This window comes from Cherax quadricarinatus, unplaced genomic scaffold, assembly GCF_038502225.1.
Source record: "Cherax quadricarinatus isolate ZL_2023a unplaced genomic scaffold, ASM3850222v1 Contig1890, whole genome shotgun sequence".
Lineage (NCBI taxonomy): Eukaryota > Metazoa > Arthropoda > Malacostraca > Decapoda > Parastacidae > Cherax > Cherax quadricarinatus.
Genome location: NW_027196916.1, coordinates 44,622 through 69,768, shown reverse-complemented (window position 1 = coordinate 69,768; position 25,147 = coordinate 44,622). Strand labels below are relative to the sequence as shown.

Below are 25,147 nucleotides of genomic sequence, written 5' to 3'. Positions count from 1 at the left end.
TCACCTAGATCTAAGCTCTTTCTCCAAAGAATACTGAGGGCTCATGCTAGTGGTACTTTGCATTTCTTTATAAATAGAGCATTCCATGAATCTGGTCCAGGTGCTGAGTGAGTGGGCATGTTTTCCATTTCTTTTTCAAAATCTATGGGATTTGTACTAATGTCAGTTAGTTGGTCCGTGCGGCCTTCTTCTAGAGTGAAAAATATTTCTGCATTTTCTACCTTGCTGTCATTTAGTGGGTTGCTGAACACCGACTCATACTGTTCTTTTAGGATTTCACTCATTTCCTGTTCATCGTCAGTATATGAGTCTCCTCTCAGTAGTGGTCCAATTCTACATGTAGTTCTTAGCTTGGATTTTGCATAGGAATAGAAATATTTTGGGTTTCTTGCAATATCCTGTATGGCCTTTTGTTCCCTTTGTACTTCTTCTGTGAGGTATGACATCCTAAGTTTTTGCTCTAATTCAGTGATCTCTCTGCTAAGTCTATCTTTCCTCTGTTGTAGCATATTTGTGTTTTTAAGCCGTTCAGCAACCCATTTTCTTCTTCTGTAATATCTCCTATACTCTCTCTATATATCTGATCTTCCTCTGGGTTTCTTCAATGGTACATGTTTCATACATACTTTGTATGCTTCTGTATTCAGCTTCTCTAGGCACTGGTGGGGATTTAGGGTGCTCATGTCTGATTCCCAGGGTATGTCTGATAGCTCTTGGTTTATTTTTTCCCAGTTAATTCTATGGTTGTTAAAATTAAACTTACTGAACATCCCGTCTCTAACTTTATCGATGCAGTTTCCTACCCCTGAGTTAATACTAGTTTGAACCTTTATGATGTTATGATCAGAGTAAATAGTTTTGGAAACTGTGATGTCTCTGATCAGTTCCTCGTTGTTTGTGAATATCAAATCCAGGGTATTTTTATTTCTAGTGGGATCAATTACCTGTTGGTTTAAAGAGTACTTTTCACAAAACCTCATTATTTCCCTGGTATGTACCTGTTGAGCCAGGGTGCTTCCCGGGGATATTTCTGGTATAACATTACGTTGTGCCATCTTCCATTTTACATGAGGGAGATTAAAATCTCCAAGGAGTAAAATATTTGGTGTAGGACTTTCTAGCCTATCCAGATAGCTATCTATCTTACTTAACTGATCTGTGAATTCTTCAGCAGTTGCCGATGGTGGTTTGTATACTAGGATAATTACCAAATTCCTATTTTCAACTTTAATGCCTAGAATTTCTACTCTATCATTCGTAGAATTCAGCACTTCTGTACAACAGAAAATATGTAGGCCTACCAGCTTTCTCTCACTAGATTTGAGGGCGCTAGAATTTAGGCGTGCTAGTATGTCAAAAACCCTGGGGATTAAGCCGTAATAGTACGGCCGAAACTCTGAAAGGGTTAAATGGAAAGTTAGAGGTATCAGAGAAATGGAGGGAATATGTTGAGGAATTGTTAAATGCTGATGAAGATAGGGAAACTGTGATTTCGTGTATAGGGCAAGGAGGACTAACATCTTGTAGGAGTAAGGAGGAGCAAGTTGTGAGTGTGGGGGAAGTTCATGAAGCAGTGGGTAGAATGAAAGGGGGTAAAGCAGCTGGGATTGATGGGATAAAGATAGAAATGTTAAAAGCAGATGGGGATATAGTTTTGGAGTGGTTGGTACTTTTATTTAATAAATGTATGGAAGAGGGTAAAGTGCCTAGGGATTGGCAGACAGCATGCATAGTTCCTTTGTACATAGGCAAAGAAGAAAAACGAATGCAAAAATTATAGGGGAATATGTCTACTGCGTATACTTGGTAAAGTGTATGGTAGAATTATTACTGTAGATGAATGGTTCAGAGAACCGACATGTTGATAAATTAGACACATGTGCAACTCTTGGGTATCTTTATTGAGGAAACGTTTCGCCACACAGTGGCTTCATCAGTCCATACGTAGGAGAAACTTGAAGAACAGGAGGAGAATGAGGTAATCAGTCCCTCAACCTTGAGTCGATGTGTTCAGTCCATCAATCTTGAATAGAATCACTGAAAGAATTAAGAGTAAGATGGAGAGTAGGATAGCATATGAACAAGGAGGCTTTCAGAAGGGTAAAGGTTGTATTGACAAAGTGTTTACAGTGAAGCATATAGGTGAACAGTATTTAGATAAGGGTAAAGTGGTTTATTGGCATTTATGGATTTGGAAAAGGTGTATGACACAGTGGATAGGGAGGGGAGCTATGTGGCAGATGTTGCAAATGTATGGAATAGGAGGTAGGTTATTGAAAGCAGCAAAAAGTTTTTACAAGGATAATGAGGCTCAGGTTAGAGTATGTAGGAGAGAGGGAGATTATTTCCCAGTAAAAGTAGGCCTTAGACAAGGATGTGTGATGTCACCATGGTTGTTCAATATATTTATAGATGGGGTTGTAAGAGAAGTGAATGCTCGGGTATTGGCAAGAAGTTTAGGGTTAAAAGATAAAGAATCTAACACAAAGTGGGAGTTGTCACAGTTTCTGTTTGCTGATGACACTGTGCTTTTGGGAGATTCTGAAGACAAGCTGCAGAGGTTAGTGGATGAGTTTGGTAGGGTATGTAAAAGAAGAAAATTGAAAGTGAATATAGGAAAGAGTAAGGTGATGAGTATAACAAAAAAATTAGGTAACGAAAGATTGGATATCAGGTTGGAGGGAGAGAGTATGGAGGAGGTGAATGTATTCAGACATTTAGGAGTGAACATGACAGCAGATGGGTCAATGAAAAATGAGGCGAGTCACAGAATTGGCAAGGAAAAAAGGCGAGTGGTGCACTGTGGAGACTGTGGAGACAGAATTTTGTCCATGTAAGCAAAGAGGAAAATGTGTGAGAGTATAGTTATATTAACGCTCTTATATGGATGGAAAGCATGGGTGGTGAATATTGCAACAAGGAGAAGGCTGGAGGCAGTGGAGATGTCGTGTCTGAGGGCAATGTGTGGTGTGAATGTAATGCAGAGAATTCGTAGTTTGGAAATTAGGAGGAGGCACGGGATTCCCAAAACTATTATCCAGAGGGCTGAGGAGGGGTAGTTGAGGTGGTCTGGACATGCAGAGAGAATGAAACAAAATAGAATGACTTTGAGAGTGTATAAATCTATAGTGGAGGAAGCTGGTAAAGGAGGTTTTGTGTGCGAGGGGCTTGTACTTCCAGCATGCATGCATGAGCGTGTTAGATAGGAGCGAATGGAGACAAATGGTTTTTAGGACTTGATATGCTGTTGGAGTGTGAGCAGGGTAATATGTATGAAGGGATTCAGGGAAACCAGCAGGCCGGTCTTGAGTCTTGGAGATGGGAAGTACAGTGCCTGCACTCTGAAGGAGTGGTGTTAAAGACAGTGATGGAGTCAATGATGGTGAAATTTTTTCTTTTTCAAGCCACCCTACCTTGATGGGAAATGGCAGATGTTTTAATAAAAAAAAAATATTTTGTCCATAATTTTAAATGTTTGTTATATCTAGGGTTGACTGTAATATGAAGACACTCTTATGTGAATAATTTAAAGTTTCTATTTTCATATTTATTTACATATTGTTCAAATCTTCTTAATTTTAATATTGATAATTAATGAGTATATTATGATGAAATTCTAAGGCTAGGTTTCAACTTAGGGGTCTTGTACCAAGCAGAAGGATAATAAGTCCCGAGTAAGGCTGTGAATAATCAAAGCTATCCGTGAAATGACCTTCAGAGTAAAGTGTTGTATAATCAAATCACACAGATTATGAAACAAGTAAATTCCATCATTCAATTGTACAACCTGGCAATTCTTGTAGGGTGGTATCAGGCATGACTATACAAGGGCTTCTAGAGTCGAGTGTGACTATTGCACAAGTACATGAACACTGAATAACATAACTGACAGCAATGGTGGGAAGACAGGTAGATCAATTCTTTTTAATGCAAAGAGCATGTTAGTCACTCATATGGATCAATGATAAGATTAGAAATCTCACAAGAAATGAGTCAGTACAGGAAAACGGTTAGTAAGAATGGCAACTGTTTGCAGGAAAGTGAAAGGTCCTGAACAGCAAACACAATGAAGAGTTTACATATTAAGTACCTCTGGCCAGGGGCCCAACAAAAGACATTTTACTTCTACCAAAGATGCAGTGCACATTATATTGAATGTGAACTACTGTATATGATAATGCAAGCAAGGAACTAAGCTTCTAAGTTGCTTGCAATAAGCCTTGAGAGACTACAATAAATAATGAAACAGACATTTAAGCAATGTGGGTAACAGCAGCAAGAGCATACAATTCTTATATGAAAATACTAGCTGATTACAAGTAAGTTTTTTTTTTCTAAACTCATTGGCCATCTCCTTCCAAGAGAGGGTAAATTTATATCACATAAAATATCTATGCTTATATTTCAGCTTTTTTTATGAAGGTTAATACACAGAGTTTACAGCGATATTCAGAAAGATATTGCATTGTCAGAAAATGAAGTGAAATGCCCTAGCATCTGGTTACATGAGGGAGTATTATAATCAGTAAAAGAGGGGTCTAGTCTGCCACCAGGTCTTTGATTGTTGTACAAGTGGGAGGCAGTTGTTTAATGGAGGAATGGTTTAAGAATTTTTGGGGGGACATTAACCAAAATTACTTCAGGTGAATCGTCTTTAAATAGGGATTTACTGTACCTACTAAGGGAGTTATTTTTATCATGACACTCATGTTTAAGACACTTTCAATGCAAGAACTGTGAGTCATATATACTGTATGCAAATTTGTTATTATGCAATGTCCTGGTTCTGTTAGTATTTCCGAATATGAAATTTACAGTCATCGTATGTGATTGGCACACTTCATAAAGTGCACTAAATACTTTTATTATGTTTATGGCCTAGTTGAGCTTAATAGACAGGCCTGGAAGAAATCTACCTCATTACTAAAGGGACATACAAGCAGACTTTCAAGCCTGGTCATATATGCCACTGTTAATAATTTCTCAATGCTCACAGAGTATCAATGCTCTTCATATTTTAATATTAATCTTAGGAAGGTAGGGAATTTGTCAGGACTTCAATTCTCAATATATGAGTATTTGTGATACCTTGTTGTTGCCTTAAACTGGATCTCAATCCCCTCTCCCTCCCTCTCTCTCTCTCTTGAGAGTCACAAGGTTTAGTACAGGGGGTTCAATAACTAAACTTAAATTTCTGTTGCTTCATACAATGCCCACATGATTCACACTTGGGTTTTTGAAGTTAATGAATCCCATGTTAACTTTACGTTCTTCTCTCGCCTTACGGTGATCTACTTTTTCTTGAGTCTACTTCTGTCTCTACATCTGGATTCTGTTGGGATTATTCTGGGGAGGCTATCACATCCCACATGGCAAAAGAAAAGTTTCTCTGCTGCCATAGGTCCAATAACCTCTTTCCCCTCCTTTCAGATATCCTTGCATCAAGCAATTAACAAATATGACTTGACTGTCTTACAGATACTGGAAAGTTACCATGTTTCATGAGGTTCCTTAGTGGAAAGTACAGCTAACAATAGTTTGCCATGGGTAATGAGCTTGGCTAGAAGATTAACCCCTGGTTATTGAGTGGAAAGCTTTAGTTCAGCATTTGAAAGATGTATTATGTCTGAGTGGGAGACTCGAGTATTTTATGAGCTAATAAGATCCATTGCTCCATAGCAGCATACAAAACACTATTCCTCTGGCAAAGATTAGGGGTAAAAAAAATAAAATGACATTCACTATCTCTTACTGTGGTTGCACTCTAAAGTGGAGTGTAGTTCAAAGAGTACAACATAAACTGTTTAGGTGTAATTAAGTAGAAATAACAGAGCAAAATAAGATGATGAAGAGTGTGCAATAAATCTAGAGGGATAAAAGGAAGTACAGTTAGCAAATGAGGAAGAGTTGGAATGAGTTTCTGAAGAAGGTTTTGCAATGGGGCATGAACATTTGGCTCATGCCCCATCTTATCAGCATGTCTGATCAAAGTCAGGGAAGGAGCTTTTGGGATTTGGCATGCTGTTGAAGAGTGACCTTGATAATGCAGCATCTATAGTGTGAATCAGAAAAAGTTACTTGAATTTAAGCTCTGTATGCAGAAACAACCATACCTGTACTCTGAAATGACTCACAAAATCATAATAACACGACTGCAAATAAATCATGGAACAGGCGGGGCCTGACATAGTTCAAGCTCCATCCATTAAATGATTTGTACAATGAAAGTCAAGTGATGAAGTTGTAGTCTTCAAGACTCAGCACAAGAACAGACTTCCCTGATGACTGCCTAATCAACCAGGCTAATTGTGCTAGCAGCCTGCATGCCCACAGCCATCACAATCCAGCTGATCCTTCACCTGATCATGCCTGTGCCCTTTGGGGTAAAATCCACTAAAGGATGATTACATACAAATAGGTAGTAAATGATTACCTACAAATAAATTATGGGTTATTACCTACAAATAGATAACAGGTGGTTACCTACAAATAAGTACAGTGGTACCCCGAGTTTCGGCCATAATTCATTCCAGAAGGCTGTTCGAGTGCCGTTACTGAACGAATTTGTTCCCATAAGGAATAATGTAAACTAGATTAGTCCTTTTCAGACCCCCAAAAATACACTTACAAAAGCACTACAATAATACACTTAAATAATTGTTCGAGTTCGGAGCTGTACAAAACTCGGGGTACCACTGTAATTACTTACAAATAAGTATTAGGTAATAACCCATAAATAGGTAAGAGGTGATTACCTACAAAAAGGTAAGAGGTGATTACATACAAATGAGAGGTGATTATCTATTAAACTACCTTTCACCCACCCCAGATTTATACACCCTCTTTAATCAATCTAAAGAATAAAAATTCACAATACCATGGCTGGAACAATACATAAATAACCTGCAATTTGGAGAGGAAACTTCATAACATTTTGGTCTGACTTGGACAACTGATAAGTCACACTGTAACTCGTCAATGGTCCAAGCAGGAACGAAACAATGCCACAAATTTTCCTTCTAAGTGTGAGTTATTTGTGTATTTTATCAACTTTTACCTTCATCATTTCTACATGAACAAAAGAAATCAACAATTTTCTCTTCCACTCTTTGAATTAAATCTTTATTAAAACCACCACCACCACCACCACCACACCATTTTCAATTTTTTTCATTTATTACTCTCTGTACAATATTCTTGTCACACATTGATCTTATTGCTCCCTGAGGCTGCTTCCTCACTGCAACATGTGCAAATCACCTTCACATCCATAAAAAAGTATGTATGTACAATACATTCCACTCTTTTGCATTCACTGACAAAATTCCTTTCTTTCCAGTGATCCATCAACATTACAGCAACTTTCTTTCCCTTACAAATTCTGTAGCTCACCTTGTCTTTCATACATCCATCTGCTGGCACATCCACTCACAAGTCTCTAAATGTATTTATTCACTTCTTACATGTTCCTTCCAGTCTTCCATTTTCTACACTTCTGCTTAAGTTCATCATGATCACTTCAAGAGGCACGTGTCTTGATGCTAGTAAAGGGTTCTTTTTTTAAGGAGCTTGAGCTATTCTCCCCTTTCTTGGAATGAACCTGATTATGTCCCAAACCCTGTGGGTCCAGCTCTTCTCCACAAAATAATAATAATATATCACCTTGCTCTTGTTAATGATAAAATGTTAACTTTCTTCTCTTACACATTCTTCCAACCTCTATCAATTTCTCTTCTGATTCACCCACAAGCACTCTGGCACTGTGTCCTCCATAAACAGAAACTTTGATAACTCCCACTTACATTGCATTCATGATCTACAACCAAACCTCTCCAATTAACACATTAATAAAAAACTTCTAAGGGTCACATAATCCCAATCTAAGATTTACATTATCCTGTCTAAGGTCCACATTATCCCTGTCTAGGGGTCCACATTTTCTGAAAATACTCCCTTTCTTTCTTACATAAAATACATTAACTAGAAATATTGCTGGAACAATAGTAGAGGTTTTCCTGAAAAAACTAACCACTACCTCCTACAAGTGCTGGATCAGCTGGGCTGTGGTTGCTTTGTATGCCTGCAGGGCATTAGTAGCAACAGCCTAGTTGACTAGCAGTAAACAAGAGAGAATGACCCCAGTCTGGGCTACATAGGTAGAAAAACTCTTGAAACTAGTCATGGTGTGTCACACATATAACATCATTATTTTGGTCTAATCACTCAGGCATCAATTTATTATTCTTGTAACATGGATAAGTATTTATTTTACTTATGGGCACATTAAATTCAGGGTGACTATGACAACAAAGTCAGCTTACCTCTATGCATTATTCGCTTTGAATGCATGTGGTCCAATGCAGAACAAAGCTGAACAAAGTATTTCCATATTGTTCTTTCTGGAATAAGACGCTGCTGCTTGCGGAAATGCCTAATCATACGGGAGAGATCGCCCGCATCAGCCAACTCTAGGACAATGTTGAGTTCATTGTCCTCGATGAATGATGCCAAGTATTGGATGATGTTCGGATGGTTGAGTTTCTGTAAGAAGCTACATTATTAATAATGTACAGGTTGCTACAAGGTTTGGAAACTTGAATACATGAAGACATTTCTAAGGTGATGAGGGTATCAAATGATTTAGATAAAGAAAAATTGGATATCATAATGGGGAGGAGGAGTATGGAAGAAGTGAATGTTTTCAGATACTTGGGAGTTGACGTGTCGGCGGATGGATTTATGAAGGATGAGGTTAATCATAGAATTGATGAGGGAAAAAAGGTGAGTGGTGTGTTGAGGTATATGTGGAGACAAAAAATGTTATCTATGGAGGCAAAGATAGAAATGTATGAAAGTATAGTAGTACCAGCACTCTTATATGGGTGTGAAGCTTGGGTTGTGAATGCAGCAGCGAGGAGGTGGTTGGAGGCAGTGGAGATGTCCTGTCTAAGGGCAATGTGTGGTGTAAATATTATGCAGAAAATTCGGAGTGTGGAAATTAGGAGATGGTGTGGAGTTAATAAAAGTATTAGTCAGGGCTGAAGAGGGGTTGTTGAGGTGGTTTGGTCATTTAGAGAGAATGGATCAAAGTAGAATGACATGGAGAGCCTTTAAATCTGTAGGGGAAGGAAGGCAGGGTAGGGGTCATCCTCAAAAAGGTTGGAAGGAAGGGGTAAGGAAGGTTTTGTGGGCGAGGGGCTTGGACTTCCAGCAGGCGTGCATGAGCGTGTTCGATAGGAGTGAATGGAGACGAATGGTATTTGGGACCTGACAATCTGTTGGAGTGTGAGCAGGGTAATATTTAGTGAAGGGATTCAGGGAAAGTAGGTAGTAGGTTGGTAGACAGCAACCACCCAGGGAGGTAATACCGTCCTGCCAAGTGAGTGTAAAACAAAAGCCTGTAATTGTTTTACATGATGGTAGGATTGCTGGTGCCCTCTTTTCTGTCTCATAAACATGCAAGATATCAGGTACGTCTTGCTACTTCTACTTACACTTAGGTCACCCTACACATACATGTACAAGCATATATATACACACCCCTCTGGGTTTTCTTCTATTTTCTTTCTAGTTCTTATTCTTGTTTATTTCCTCTTATCTCCATGGGGAAGTGGAACAGAATTCTTCCTCCGTAAGCCATGCGTGTTGTAAGAGGCGACTAAAATGCCGGGAGCAAGGGGCTAGTAACCTCTTCTCCTGTATATATTACTAAATGTAAAAGGAGAAACTTTTGTTTTTCCATCCCGCCTCGGTGGGATGCAGCCGGTGTGTTGAAAGAAAGAAAGATTCAGGGAAACCGGTTATTTTTATATAGCCGGACTTGAGTCCTGGAAATGGGAAGTACAATGCCTGCACTCTAAAGGAGGGGTTCGGGATATTGGCAGTTTGGAGGGATATGTTGTGTATCTTTATACGTATATGCTTCTAAACTGTTGTATTCTGAGCACCTCTGCAAAAACAGTGATAATGTATGAGTGAGGTGAAAGTGTTGAATGATGATGAAAGTGTTTTCTTTTTGGGTCACCCTGCCAATTCAGTGGGAGGCGGCCGACTTGTTGAAAAAAAAAAAAATTATTAATCCATTTCAGACACCCAAAAATATTAACAAAAAATACATTTTTTAAAGATTAACTATAATTTTACATACACAAAACAATGAGAACTAAATAAAATGACTAATGAAATGGATAAATGAACATTTAGCATCACTTTTACATAAGAACATAAGAAAGAAGGAATACTGCAACAGGCCTACTGACCCATGCGGAGCAGGTCCATGTCCCCCCCCCCTTCCAGATTAGACTAATGACCCACCCCCTGGATTATCCCAATGACCCACCCAGTCTGGTCATCCCCACTCAAGGATGGAGCACTGTACCAGACCCAGCAGCACAAGCTAGTCAGGTCCAACTCACACCCACCCACACCCACTCTTGCTGGCACTAATATCAACTCTACTGCTTATTTATTTATCACAGTACATCTAATATGACATAATAAACAATATTAATAACATAGAAACATACTAATCAAACTGAAACACCACTAGTCACACTGAAACAATGTACATAATTTATAAATGAGAAATATTGTATAAAAACATAATAGATGTAAAGAAATAAAGTGGTTATTGTGGAGAAAGTAAAGAAATAAAGTTGTTATTGTGGAGAATGTAAAGAAATAAAGTGGTTATTGTGGAGAATGTAAAGAAATAAAGTGGTTATTGAGATGCTGGCAGAGATTTAGGGCAATGGAAGATTCGCAGGGCGGCATATGTTGTCAGTGGGACTATGTATGTACCTCCAACAACATTGGAAGAGTTTTGTGTCATCCTTTTTCTATTGCTTAATAGCTTAACTTACTTGCTACCCTGTTAATGCTACACTTTATTGTTGGCTGGCGCTATAGCATGGATCGACTCCTGCTGCTTTAGTATCGTACATATCAGAGAATCACTGAAGAAGGCGCATTCTCCCCTCTCTCTCAGCCCTTTACAAAAGGACTGGCACTAGGAATTTTCTTTGGGCCCATGGTGGCTTATTTCACAGTTGCACTTGATCAATAACCACAAAACACAATGGATTATAGCGAAATGTTTGGATGAATGTGCGGAGGCTTGCTCACTCACCCAGAGACACAGCCAGACTGACTCATGAACGCGGCGGACGCGTCCAATATGGCCGATAACCGGGATAGAATTTCAGCCAAAAAAGCGGGCGAAAACCGAATTGGCCAATATCAGGAACGGCCGATAACCAAGGGTCCACTGTATTTATGAAGGGATTCAGGGAAATCGGCAGGCCAAACTTGAGTCATGGAAATGGGAAGTACAGTGCCTGCACTCTGAAGTAGGGGTATAAATATTGCAGTTTTATGACTGAAGTGCAAGCATGCCCCTGGCAAGACAGTGATAGAGTGAATAATGGTGAAAGTTTTTCTTTTTTGGGCCCCCTACTTTGGTGGGTAATGACGGATGTGTTAATAAAAAAATAAATAATAAATCTAAATCAATTCAAGTTACAGTTACATTTTCTGAACTGGATTAGACAACCATCATTCAGCAAGGGTTGTTACAAAGTTTCTTTCTGTACAATAAATCATGAATTATTTAGTGATTAATTATTCAGCATCCAAAATTATCCAGCAGTCTTGTTCAATCCAGCAAAATGCTGAATAATCTGGGTATTGCTAGACCATGGTCCACAAGCACTCAACAAAGTAAATTTTTTTTTTTAACACATCAGCTGTTTCTCACCAAGGTAGGGTGGCCTGAAAAAGAAAAACTTTCACCATCATTCACTCCATCACTGTTTGCCAGAGACATGCTTACACTACAATTCTCAAGCTTCATGTGCCCTCCTTCAGAGAGTGATGTATATGCCAGAGTGATTCAGAAGAAAAGAAAAAACTTCATCATTCAACATTTCCATCACTCCTTACATAATCCATTCTCTGATGAATGTCACATACAATAACAGATCTCCCTCAAACTGTGCCAATATCCCAAACTCCTCCTGCTAACCAGCACATTACGTGCTTCCCATTTCAGGACTCAAAATCCAGCTAACGGGTTCCACCAGATCCCCTTCACAAAAATATTGCCCTGCTCACACTCAACGGCTGGTCAAATAACACTGTCAGCCTGGATGATTCGATCTCTTGACAATCAGGGTGCGGTGATGCAGCTCCCCACAAGCCTGCAAAACTAATTACAAAATGAAGTATGTGTGTATCACATGGCGGATTCCCTGCCAAGGCAGGGTGGCCAGCGCTTTCTATCATTTGCTCCTCCACAAAATGTACCCAGAGGGTGCTACACTACAGTTTTTAAACTGCAACAGTAACACCCCTCATTCAGGTGCCGGGCACCATGCTTGCCCATCCTCAGGACTCAATCCTGGCCCTGCCGGTTCCCTAGAACCCAACCATAAATGTTACTTTCTTTCCACCTCCAACAACCAGCATCAAAGTATTAAAAACCATTTATCTCCATTGCTCTCCTATCAGCGCCACGCTCCCTTGCCTGCCAGAGTCCCAAGCCCCTGCACTCAAGCCTCCTTTGCACCTCCTCTCCAGCAGCTCCTGGGCAGCCCTACCGCTTCCTTCACCCTCTGGGTGAAATAGTGCCACAAATGTCTAAAACAATAAATATGCATTGAAAATATCCTACAAAACAATGAAATAAAAAGTTTTCATTTATCAGCACATAATTATGTCCAAAATGAGCCACTAAAATTATAAATTTTGGGTGCCTCCTATCATGATTGGAACAATGAATGTGATAAAAAAATCATCATATGATTTGATATTTTTGTATTGTAAAAATAAGATCTAATTTTCTGCGATCCATTTCTTCATCATTCATTCACAGTGCCAGTTCATTAAAGTAAACTTAGCAATAGTTAAAATATGTCCAGTTTCTAATGGAGTTGTATTCATGGTAGTAGAGATTTGTCAATTTATTTTCAGAATTATTTTATCAAAATCTCAGATTCATATTTGTAATTTTTGAAATTGTTTTGTGTGATTTTGGTCTCAGAGTATCTTTTAAGTATTAGGATTTATTCAGAACATACACAAGTACAGCTACAGTTATATGCCTCATGGGAGAATAGTTCAGGTGGACAGACAGGATGTTCCAGGAGGACACAGAAACAGAGTCACAACTGGAGAGATTAGAAGACACAAATAGTCATAGAGAGATGTTAGGAAGTATTTCTTCAGTCATGATTGTCAGGTGATGGAATAGCCCACAAAGTATTGACATAGTGGAAGCCCAGGAACCATCACCTGATTTGAAGCGAGAGTTTGATAAAGCTCCTTGGAGCAGGAGAGAGGCCAATGCAGCAGGTGAAGAGGCAGACCAGGAGCCTAAGACTGCGACCCCTACAGCCACACAAATGGGTGAGTACAAATGAGGTGATACCAGATTATCATACGTAGCAAGCATAGTAAATAATAAAAGTACCCAAGGATAACCGACAAGTCATTGACTTATTTCCTTGAGGTCCTTTTGCTTAGTATTACCAATATAGGGTGATAATATCTTGTTATTATTCTACTATAGGTAACATCTATATTACATTACATTCATCAGACACATTCTGGCTCTCTTCTTGAACTGGTTCATGCTATGACTGGCTTTGACATGTGCAGGCAGTCTGTTCCATTCCTTAACTGCTGTACAATAAAAGGTGTCTGAAGCCTGGCCACTGACTGTGGGTACTACAAAGTTGTGCTCTCTCCACCCAGTACTATGATTGCTTTGGTTCCCAGCCTTGACAAAATTGGCAGCAAGATATTCTGGACACTGTCTGTGAGCAATTTTATAAATATGATTTAGCTTCAGTTGTTTTACTCTGTCTTCAACATTCAGCATATTCAACTGGTGTAATTCATCCTGGCCAACATGCTCTCTTGGACCCAGGTCCAGGATGAATCTTACCATTTTGTTCTGGGTGATTCGTAGTCTATCTTTCAGTTTTTTTGTCAAGGCAGAGTGCCATGAAGAGCAAGTGTAATCCATATAACACTGTAGAAGGGCTAGACATAGGGTCCTGCAAGCCTCAGTAGGTAGACACTGTGCTTGTCTACAGAGGAATTTCAGTCTGGCATTTGCTTTCTTTATTACACTGTTCCCTATCAATTCTCCTGACATGTATGGGTCAAAGGGGATTCCCAGATATTTTACTGAGGAAACTGAAGTGATGGGCTTCCCATTACACTGGACATTAAAACTATTTACCCCTCTCAGTTTATGTTTTGTGCCAAAGAGAATGGCTTCATTTTTCCTGAGGTGTAATGATAGTTTGTTGCCTACTAACCATTCGCTGCAGGACTCCAGTTCCAGTGTTAATACATTAGTTATATCTTGTGGGTCTTTACCTGACACTATCAGGGCACTGTCATCTGCATACAGTAGGAGTTTGTATTTGACACTGATAGGCATGTTAACATAACATAGGAATAATAAGGGACCCATAATACTACCTTGGGGAACTCCACATGCTATTGGCAGGGGTTCTGATTCCATTTTGTTGATTTTGACAATTTGTCTCCTGTTGCTAAGGTAGGACTTAAACCAGTCTACAGAACCTATACCGATAGCTTGAAGTTTCTTATATAATAATTGTGGTTGACAATATCGAAGGCCTTTTGCAGGTCTAAGGTTACCATACCTATGTGGTTCCCCATTGACATTTCAGTTCTCATATAATCCATCAGATTAATTAGGGAGGTGTCGGTTAAGTAAGAACTTCTAAAGCCTGATTGATAGCTATGGAGAATGTTGTTGTCATTAAGGTACTTAACTAAAGTTACTAAAGTTACTAAATGCTGTAAAGAGTTTTTATGAGGATAGTGAGGCTCAGGTTAGGGTGTATAGAAGAGAGGGAAACTACTTCCCAGTAAAAGTAGGTCTTAGACAGGGATGTGTAATGTCACCATGGTTGTTTAATATATTTATAGATGGGGTCGTAAAGGAAGTAAATGCTAGGGTGTTCAGGAGAGGGGTGGGATTAAATTATGGGGAATCAAATACAAAATGGGAAGTGACACAGTTACTTTTTGCTGATGATACTGTGCTTAAGGGAGATTCTAAAGAAAAATTGCAAAGGTTAGTGGACGAGTTTGGAAGTGTGTGTAAAGGTAGAAAGTTTTAAGTGAACATAGAAAAGAATAAGGTGATGAGGGTATCAAATGATTTAGATAAAGAAAAATTGGATATCAAATTGGAGAGGAGGAGTATGGAAGAAGCGAATGTTTTCAGATATTTGGGAGTTGACGTGTCAGTGGATGGATTTATGAAGGATGACGTTAGTCACAGAATTTATGAAGGAAAAAAGGTGAGTTGTGCGTTAAGGTATATGTGGAGACAAAAAGCGTTATCTATGGAGGCAAAGAAGGGAATGTATGAAAGTATAGTGGTACCAACACTCTTATATGGATGTGAAGCTTGGGTTGTAAATGCTGCAGTGAGGAGACGGTTGGTTTAACCCCTTCAGGGTCCAAGGCCAAAATCTGAAGTGGTGCTCCAGTGTCCAAGAAATTTTGAAAAAAAAAAAAAAAAAAACAAAATTAAAAAGCATATTTTTGTGAAGGTAATAAGACAAAAAAAAAATTCTGATCAGTACTTACCGAGATACAGTGCCAAGAAGTTTGTCCAAAATGATGTGATGGCGGCAACATCGACGAATTCCACATACGCGCATTACTTTATTTAGCGGTTTTTGTAGTTTTTTCTTTTCTTTTCCAATTTTTTTCTTTTCCTACTAACATTTGGGGCCTGAGAGACCAATACTGTATATAATGTATATATATAAACTCACTGTATTGAACACAATAACCGCACTAAAGTTATTATCATATTATTGTTTACCACTGTTGTTTATTACAATAAACATGCACAAATCTTGTATAATACTAATGTTCTATCATATATTTACATATTTACAATCACTGGACATGGTTTTAGAACTGCTGGAGCTTGTGGAACTCCTTGAAACAAGGCACCATGCACAGAGGCACCTTACATTCCTCACACATAAACCGAGTGTCTTTGCGTCTTTGTTGCCGTCGTTTTGTTTGTGCACAGACGATGCATCTCTTCTGAGCAAATTTCTTCTGAGTTGAAGGAAGCTGTATTATGAAATGATCACCTTCCCTCCTCAAACGCTTGGGTATATCCTGAGGAATTCGAGGACCTTGTTGTATAGCAGGTGTTCTTACCTGGTACTTCATTATGAGTTGTCTGACAACAGACAAACAAAATTCACCATACGGTGGTCTGTTGCCAGTCTTTATTTGGTACATATTATATGCATTGAGCATTGAAATGTCCATGAGATGGAAGAAAAGTTTCATGTACCACTTGTAACTCTTACGAACACAATCAACAAAACCAATCTGCATGTCACATTTGTCAACCAAGCGCATGTTTTGTGTATAATCAATCACTGTCACTGGTTTTCGAATACGTTCATTAGTCACTCGATCAACTTTGCCACTGTCTTGCATTTCATTACGGTGAATGGTTGTCAACAATGTGACATCTCGTTTGTCATGCCACCGTAATGCCATGATGTCATTGGCAGTAAACACCTGCACGTCATCACCACGAGCACCTGCGTTGAGCCTGGGCATATGTTTACGATTAGAACGCACTGTGCCACACACATCTGTCTTGTTCACTCGCATGAAATCACTGAGTAATGGGCTTGTGTACCAGTTATCGGTATATAATGTATGCCCCTTACCAAGATAAGGTGCCATCATGTTTCTCACTACGTCACCTGAGATACCCAATAACATCTTGGTATCTTTCAATGTTTTACTTCCCGTGTATACAACAATATCCAACACCAGGCCACTGTCACAGTCACAGAGTACAAACAGTTTTATACCAAAGCGTTTCCTCTTGCTCGGTATATACTGCTTGAATGACAGTCTACCTTTGAACAAAATCAAAGACTCGTCAATTACAAGATTCTTGAATGGATAAAAGTATATGCTGAACTTTTGTTTGAGATACATGAAAACATTTCTAATCTTGTATAACCTGTCACTTCTGTCAGGCCTGGTTTTGTCAGAGAAGTGCAACATACGTAACAGTAAGATAAACCTGTTCACTGGGATGATTTCACTGAAGACCGGGGTAGAAATTAGCCGATCTGTGGACCAGTATGCTTTTATATTATGCTTATAGACATGAGGCATAAGCATTATTGTTGCAAAAAGCAAATACATTTCTGCAACAGTCGTCTCTTTCCACCTGTGTAGTCTTGACTGTGGTGATATGATCGTATTTGCCATGGTGTACTCAAAATACTTATTACTTTCCCTGACAATAGTTTCCATCAATGGCTGGTCAAAGAATAATTCAAAGAATTCCAGTTCATTGGCCGTGGTTCCAAGGGGACAAGTAGGTAGAATTCCACTTTGAGAGTCATCAAAGTGGTGGGGCTTGGAAACAAAATTGGGACGTTGCTGCCAATCCCAGATACAGTTTGCTGGTGGATACTGGACATCATAGGCTGGTTGTGCGGGTGGTTGTGGTGGGCTGGTGGCTGACGCTCCACTTTGTCCTTGAACTGACGAGTCAGCAGCGTGGGTCCCAGCCTGGGCTGGTGAGTCACACATGGCGGTGCCACTACCATCACTACTACCACCACCTACTGATGCCTGTGGTGTATCCATGCCAAGTGTAGCCACATCATCCTCACTATCACTATCTAAACCTGGTGTAGGGCCACGGGATGTACTCCGGGATGTGCTCCGTCCCGAGCACAGCATAGGGTATACTACCCGAGCGCATGTGGCGGCAAACATACCGGCGCTTCACTGGTAAATATGATTCCTCACTATCACTACTCGAATGATCGTCAAGCACAATAAAATCACAATCCACGTCACTATCATTATCATTACTGAAGTCAGAGGCCTGGCCATGCAAAAATATTAGTTTTCTCTTGCGTTGAGGCACAACCGACCGTGAGTCACGAGTGCAAACACCAGAGGAAGAAGGTTGAGGATCGTCAGGGTTTTCTGCACTATTATCGATATCCTGGTCATTCCTTTCGGTCACTAACTGATCAAAGCCATAGAATTCGTCTTCATTTCCACTTCCATCAGTGTCAGAACTATCAGATAGGAAGAGGAGAGTCCCAATTTTCCGGGGAGTGAGAGCTGGGCTCTGGTGGCCTGGTGGTTAACGCTCTCGCTTCACACGGTGAGGGCCTGGGTTCGATTCCCAGCCAGAGTAGAAACATTGGACGTGTTTCTTTCCACCTGTTGTCTATGTTCCCCATCAGTAAAATGGGTACCTGGGTGTTAGTCGACTGGTGTGGGTCGCATCCTGGGACACTGACCTAAGGAGGCCTGGTCACAGACCGGGCCGCGGGGGCGTTGACCCCCGGAACTCTCTCCAGGTAAACTCCAGGTCCAGAGCCGGCGTTCCCACAATGCTATGTGGCGCCTAGATTTTTTGTTTATGGCACACACCCACCACTCAGACCCGTTCTCTCACATGTAGGCCTATGAGCGCTTTCGCGCTAAATTTGACGGCGCTAGAATTTTGGCATAGATCTACGGTTTGGACACTCAACGTGAAGCCGTAGATCTACAGGACGGACCCTGAAAGGGTTAAAGTTCAGAAGCGCCATCTTTTAGGAACTTAGACGGGATGTTATCAGGGCAGGTGCTCTTAGTTTAACCTGCTTAGTTCTTTTTGAATAAAGTCATGAAATACACTTACTAGTTGACAACTGTTTGGGGTTACCCCTTTAATGGTATAGAATGTTTGAAACTTATCTGAGTCTGTGTTAGAAGTATTTGATGCACCTAGTAGTTTACTTACTAGTGTTGATGCGACAGATGTGTAGTAGGAATTAAAACAATTTGCCACCTTAGAGCACGGGGTGCTTGGTGAAGAGCACAGGGCGCTCTTCACCAAGTGTCCCAAGTGGCCGGCACAATTACTTTGAAAAAGTTAGAGGTTTCGTGGCATACCTCATTATCAATAGTGAGTACTATGTTAGACCTATCTACTCGTTTATGGCTATACCTCAACTGTTTTAGTTGTTGCCAGAGCTTTCTGGGGTTATGCTTATACTCTTCAATTTTTGAGCAATAGTGCTTTGCCTTTGCTCCTTTTATAAGTCTCTGTACTGTTCCTCACCCTTTGGAATTCATTTAGTGCTGCAATATCCTGTCTGTTTGTTTTAAATCTTTTTAGCAATTGATCTCTGAATTTCATATTAACTAGTATCTCAGTAGTCATCCAGGGTTCAGTTCTCTGTTTAATCCTAACCTCTTTAACTGGTTCAATATTATCAAGGATGGTAGTGAACATTGCTTTGAATTTTTCTCAGGCATCATTTGCGTCCGTGCAACTTGTTATCACAGTCCAGTCACAATTGTGTAGCCTATTTACCAGTGTTTCTTTATTGTAATTTCTAGTTGACCTCATTTTTACTGTCCTCAGTAGGCCTATCCTATCCCTAGTGATTTTCCTGGTGCAGTAAATAATGAAATGATCACTAAGGCCTGTGGTAATGACGCCTGACTGACTAATGTCCTCAGAGCGGTTACAAAATATGTGGTCAATTAGGGTGGTTGAGAACTGTGTGATCCGAGTTGGTGTATTAATTAGTTGAGTGTAACTATTTAAACCCAGAATTTGCTTATACCTTTTGCATAGCCTGTTATTTTGCTACTGAAAACAGATATTGAAGTCTCCCAGTATTATTGTCTCACAATTGTTTTCAAGTCTGGACAAAACTCTGGAAAAGTCTTCTAAGAACTGGTCATGGGTGGGAGGGCAGTAACAAGTTTTTACTAAGTCTTGAGAAGCAGCACTTCAAACCATAGAATCTCCAGTTTATTGTTATTTAAATCAGGTCTTGGGTTGTAAGCTAAGTCATTTCTAATGTAGGCATATACCCCAACACCTTTTCTGTTCCTATCCAAGCGTTTTATATTGTAACCTTCTATTCTGACCTCGTCGTCAGTCACCGTATCATCCAACAATGATTCAGAGATGGATGTAACTGTCGCCCTAGTTCTGTTAGCTAAAATCCTAATCTCTGCCAATTTTGGAAAAAGTGATCTTGCATTGACATGAATAAAGTGAAGGCCTGTTTTCATAAAACAATTATAATCATCAATATATGGCAATGGGTCATTTGTATTAAAATTTGGTAAATCAATATCATCATTGCTAAAGGGTAATTGTACCAAAGTGCATTTGTTACACACAAAATGAATTCTGGCACCATTACTATAATTGTACATACATCCATTATGCACCCACCACTTACACATTTTACATAATTAATAATAAATAAATAATAAATAAATAAAATAAATAAAAAAAGGTGTCTTTTCTGTTCTTCTTTTGTACTTTAGTGCAGTGTTTGCACCTGTTTGGTGGTGTTTGAGATAATAAGAATGGCTGTATTGTCTCACATTGACCTATGTATGCATTACATATGGAGTTAAGGTCTAGCTACTAGACCATCATTATCACCATCACTTATCTGCCTGTTTGGCCTCTACACAATAGCTTCAGGTCCTGGATTAATTTGGATATCACCACTTAACAGTACTACTATAAGAGCTGTGTGACACTGTTTTTGTTTGGGTATGCGGTGTTACCATACCTTGCGGTGATAGTGACATTTATGTTTCTGGAAGGATGGCAACTTTTTTTGCTTTTAGTGTCCAGGGTGCTATTACCCCATTCGCCTTTTCCAGCCCCCCCATGACTGATTTCCTTCTTCACAGAATTGCAGGAGAAAGATAACTATAATTATGGCAGCCTGTACCCCCCTAATGCCTGCCATTTTCACTCTTTACTCTTTTAATCATTCACAACAATATTTATTTCTCTTTTCCAGTCACCTAGCAAACCCTAGCAGTTGCTCTAGCAATCACCACTGATTATTAGTTGATCATGAAATATGGCCTTTTTGGCTGAGTGAAGATCCCTAATTTTTTTTTTAAATGTGCTGAATGGATTTCCCATGACAAAATCTTTCTTTCTAAGCATTCTTTCTTACAAAAAATAATTTTAATACAATTAGAACAATATTTAAAAGAGATATACAGTGGAACCTCTGCTTACGAATTTAATCCGTTCTGTAACCTTGTTCGTATCCTGATTTTTCTGTATGCTGGGTTAATTTTCCTCATTTAAGTTAATTGAAATGCCATTAAGTCATTCCAGGGAAATTCCTGCTGTCAGGAGGCATGACAAAATAGTACAGTGGAACCCCGAGTTTCGTGATTAATCCGTTCCAGAGAGCCTGCCAAAGGTCGAAATTCACGAAACTCGAAACCATTTTCCCCATAAGAAATAATGGAAATAAAATTAATCCGTTCTAGACACCCAAAAATATTAAAATAAAATATTTTTTTTTTAAATTAAATAAAGATTTACATAATGAAAACAATCAGAAATCAAGTACATGCTTTTAAAAAAATAATAATAGCATTACACTTACCTTTACTGAAGACTTCTGGGTGGATGGAAGACGGGAGGAGGAGACAGGAGGAAGGTGTACACTATTGTTTGGAAGGAGAATCTCCTTCCATTAAGACATTAGGTAGCAAGTCCTTATCTGGGGTTACTTCTCTTCTTTTAATACCACTGGGAACAACTTGAGAGCACTAGACCCCTGTTGCACAAAATATCTGTCCAGAGAGGTCTTTTTCTGGCATTTCTTTAAGATTTCCCTGAAGTGGGACACAACACTGTCATTGTACATGTTGCAGATATGGCTTGTTTCAGCTTGGTCAGGGTGATACTTTTCAACAAAACTTTGCAACTCATTTCACATTGCACAAATCTCCTTAATCTTTGAAGAAGGCACCTCATCCACTCCCTCTTCCTCCTCCTCTGAAGCAAGTTCCTCGGCTGTGGTCTGATGCTGTTCCAGTTGAAGCTCTTGCAGTTCGTCAGTGGTTAACTCTTCCCTGTGGTCCTCCACCAACTCTTCCACATCCCCATCAAAATCCCTCTGGATCGTGTTCCTCACTTTATTTACCAAAGGGCTTGCACTAGCTTTCCTTGGGTCCGTAATGGCTTATTTAGCAGTTGCAAGCACAAAAAACAATGGATTATTATGAAATGTATTGTATAAACCCGCGGGGTGATGGCCATGTGTTGGTAAACAATGGCACACTGAGCGTGAATGGCGTGGGAGACTGGCTTGGTGTGCACGGTAATGGGCGGACTGGTACCAGACGGTCGCTGAAACACAAGTCTTTTCACGAAACTCGAGGCCAAATTTTTCCAAAAAAACTCGCCAAAGGTCGAATTTCACGAAAGTTGAGGCTGCCGAAACTCGGGGGTCCACTGTACTTCAATATGACGCTGATATCAGCTCTACGGCTTATTTATCGATCACAATTCATCTAATATGACATAATAAACAATATAAATAACAAAAACCTGATATACATCTAGAATGAATAAAATATGTATGGTGGCGGGGAGGATGGTGGTCGCGGGCATTCTCGCTCAAGCTACGAAAACATCTTCCCATTCTTTCCTCCTTCAGACGTGTTAGTATAAGAGAAAATGGAGTTTGTGAGGCAAGCTGCATTAGATTACTAGCAGCTTGACAGAGTGAACAAAACCCATTCATGTCCGGGCTGGTGACAACAACAACTGGTTTGTTTACAAAACTTGCAAACCTTCTACACACTCATTCTCTCTCTCTCATTTATTCATTTAATCTAGTTTACTCACCTCTCACTCTACATTAAGACTACAGATATTTTAAAGTAAGTAATGAGTGAACACTATTATTATTATACGTATTATATTTTGTAGGTAGTAGGTTGGTAGACAGCAACCGCCCAGGGAGGTACTACCATCCTGCCAAGTGAGTGTAAAACAAAAGCCTGTAATTGTTTTACATGATGGTAGGATTGCTGGTGTCCATTTTTCTGTCTCATAAACATGCACGGTTTCAGGGACGTCTTGTTACTTCTACTTACACTTAAGTCACACTACACATACATGTACAAGCATATATATACACACCCCTCTGGGTTTTCTTCTATTTTCTTACTAGTTCTTGTTCTTGTTTATTTCCTCTTATCTCCATGGGAAAGTGGAACAGAATTCTTCTTCCGTAAGCTATGTGTTGTAAGAGGCGACTAAAATGCCAAGAGCAAGGGGCTAGTAACCCCATCTCCTGTATAAATTACTAAATTTAAAAAGAGAAACTTTCGGTTTTCTTTTTGGGCCACCCTGCCTCAGTGGGATATGGCCGGTTTGTTGAAAGAAAGAAAGAAGAAGTATTATATTTTATTATTATTATTATTAATAGTATTAGTACATGTACATACATATTATTGTAATAATAATAATTATTATTATTATTATTATTAATTTAGGGAACTGGAGCACAGATCCAATTCTCTAGATCAAGAGCCCCTCACCAAGGAACCTCCCATGAGAAGGAATTTTGCATCCTGAAATTTCGTTCATATCCAGATGCGAAAAATCGACCAAATAACTGTTCGTATCCTGGAAAATTCGCATGGTGGGGCTATCGTAAGCCAAGGTTCCACTGTATTAAAAATGCTAATAAAAGGCATGTGCAAAATAAAGGGACCATAAAACTAAAACTGCATTATCCAGCAATTTTAAAATATAGCACACTTTTATCCCCAATCAGTGCCTGATAACTGATAATATACTGTGTATGGACAAGACATGATCAAAGCTCAATCTCTTCACACACACATCTTGTCTGTTAATGTCAGCTAAGAATGATAATTCTGGCTCATTTTTCCATACCAAAGGCCTTCTTTGGCACAAATTTTCCCCTTTCCCTGTATTACTTCAAAAGGCACCTGTAGCTTTTTCTGACAATAGCTAACAAAAATTAAATTTTTGTCTATTTATGAAGTATAAATATTAGTGTGGGCAACCTTGGCTTTCTTATAGTACAGTATATTTAAAAAAAGTGAGACACTGCACACTTAAAAAAATTTTATTGAGAAAATAGGAATGGAAGAATAATGAAATAGGTCTATTGGCCCATGCTAAGCAGGTCCAATTCACACCCAATTCCACCCACATTTAAATCTATCCAAAGTTTCTGCCTCAGTGATGCTACCTGTTAGTTTATTCCACTAATCTACAACTCTAATGCCAAACCAATACTTACGTATATTTTTTCTGAATCTACATTTACTTAACTTCAATCCACTGCTGCCAGTCTTGTCTTGGTTAGATATTTTCAGTGCATTATTTATATTCCCATTATTTTTTTTTTTTTAAATTTATTTCCAATTTTCCATTTGTACACTTCAATTAAATACTCCTTAATTCCACATCTTTCTAGAAGGTCCAAATTCTGTGCCTTCAGCCTGTCATTGAAGGAAAGGTTTTTAATACATGGGATCAATTTTGTCATCCTTCTCTGTACATTTTCTGACACATCCATGTTCATTTTGTAATATACGGACCAGAACCAAGCAGCAAAATCTACATATATAGTCTTATTTATGCTTCTTGATATGATGCCAAGAATCCTATTAGCTTTATAGCAAACACTTATGCACAAAAGTCTTGGCTTTAAATTTCTGCTAATCATAGCTCTGAAATCTTTTTTATTATTTAGTTTATAAGTACAGTACCAGTCATTTTCTTTCCCAAGGATTTGAACCTTATTGTTAATGTATGTTAGCATACAGTGATACCTCTCATATCCGAACTATATGGGCCAAGACCGGTTCGAAAACACGGAGTTTCCAGATATGTGAAGGGGAAAAACATGTGCTTCCATACCATCACATTGCCATCCATATCCTGTCATATCGCAATCAGCAACGGCGTTGTAGGTTTAAAAAATTAATCCAGTGTCAATTGGCAGTGAGACCAGACACTATGGGCTCGAATAACAGCCTCCTGGATTTCACGGACCACAGGACCATAACTTTTCAAATGGGCTGTGGACAGTGGATGTTCCAAATACTCCAAAAGTATATCGACACCTGCCGTTGCTGCTGAAATTATTGGTCTTGGAGGCAATGGGTCGTCATCGTCACTTTCAGAATGTTCCAGGTGCAACACTGATTCTGCAATCTCTGCACCCATCAGAGACTGCACACCAGGGTCATCTTCATCACG

General features: G+C 39.3%; 1 protein-coding gene across 1 annotated transcript in view; it reads right to left on the bottom strand.

Annotated features, from left to right (window-relative positions):
* Positions 1-1,208: 1,208 nt before the first annotated feature.
* Positions 1,209-25,147, bottom strand: part of LOC138851744 (serine/threonine-protein kinase Nek7-like) — a gene marked incomplete at its 3' end in the record, with an annotated part of 41,135 nt that continues 17,196 nt past the window's right edge. Inside the window, exons 3-4 of the mRNA XM_070081177.1 lie at positions 8,322-8,541; positions 1,209-1,396 (exon numbers count right to left, since the gene is read on the bottom strand). Coding sequence (XP_069937278.1) covers positions 1,209-1,396; positions 8,322-8,541 — 408 coding nt within the window. The remainder of the gene's footprint in view (positions 1,397-8,321; positions 8,542-25,147) is intronic.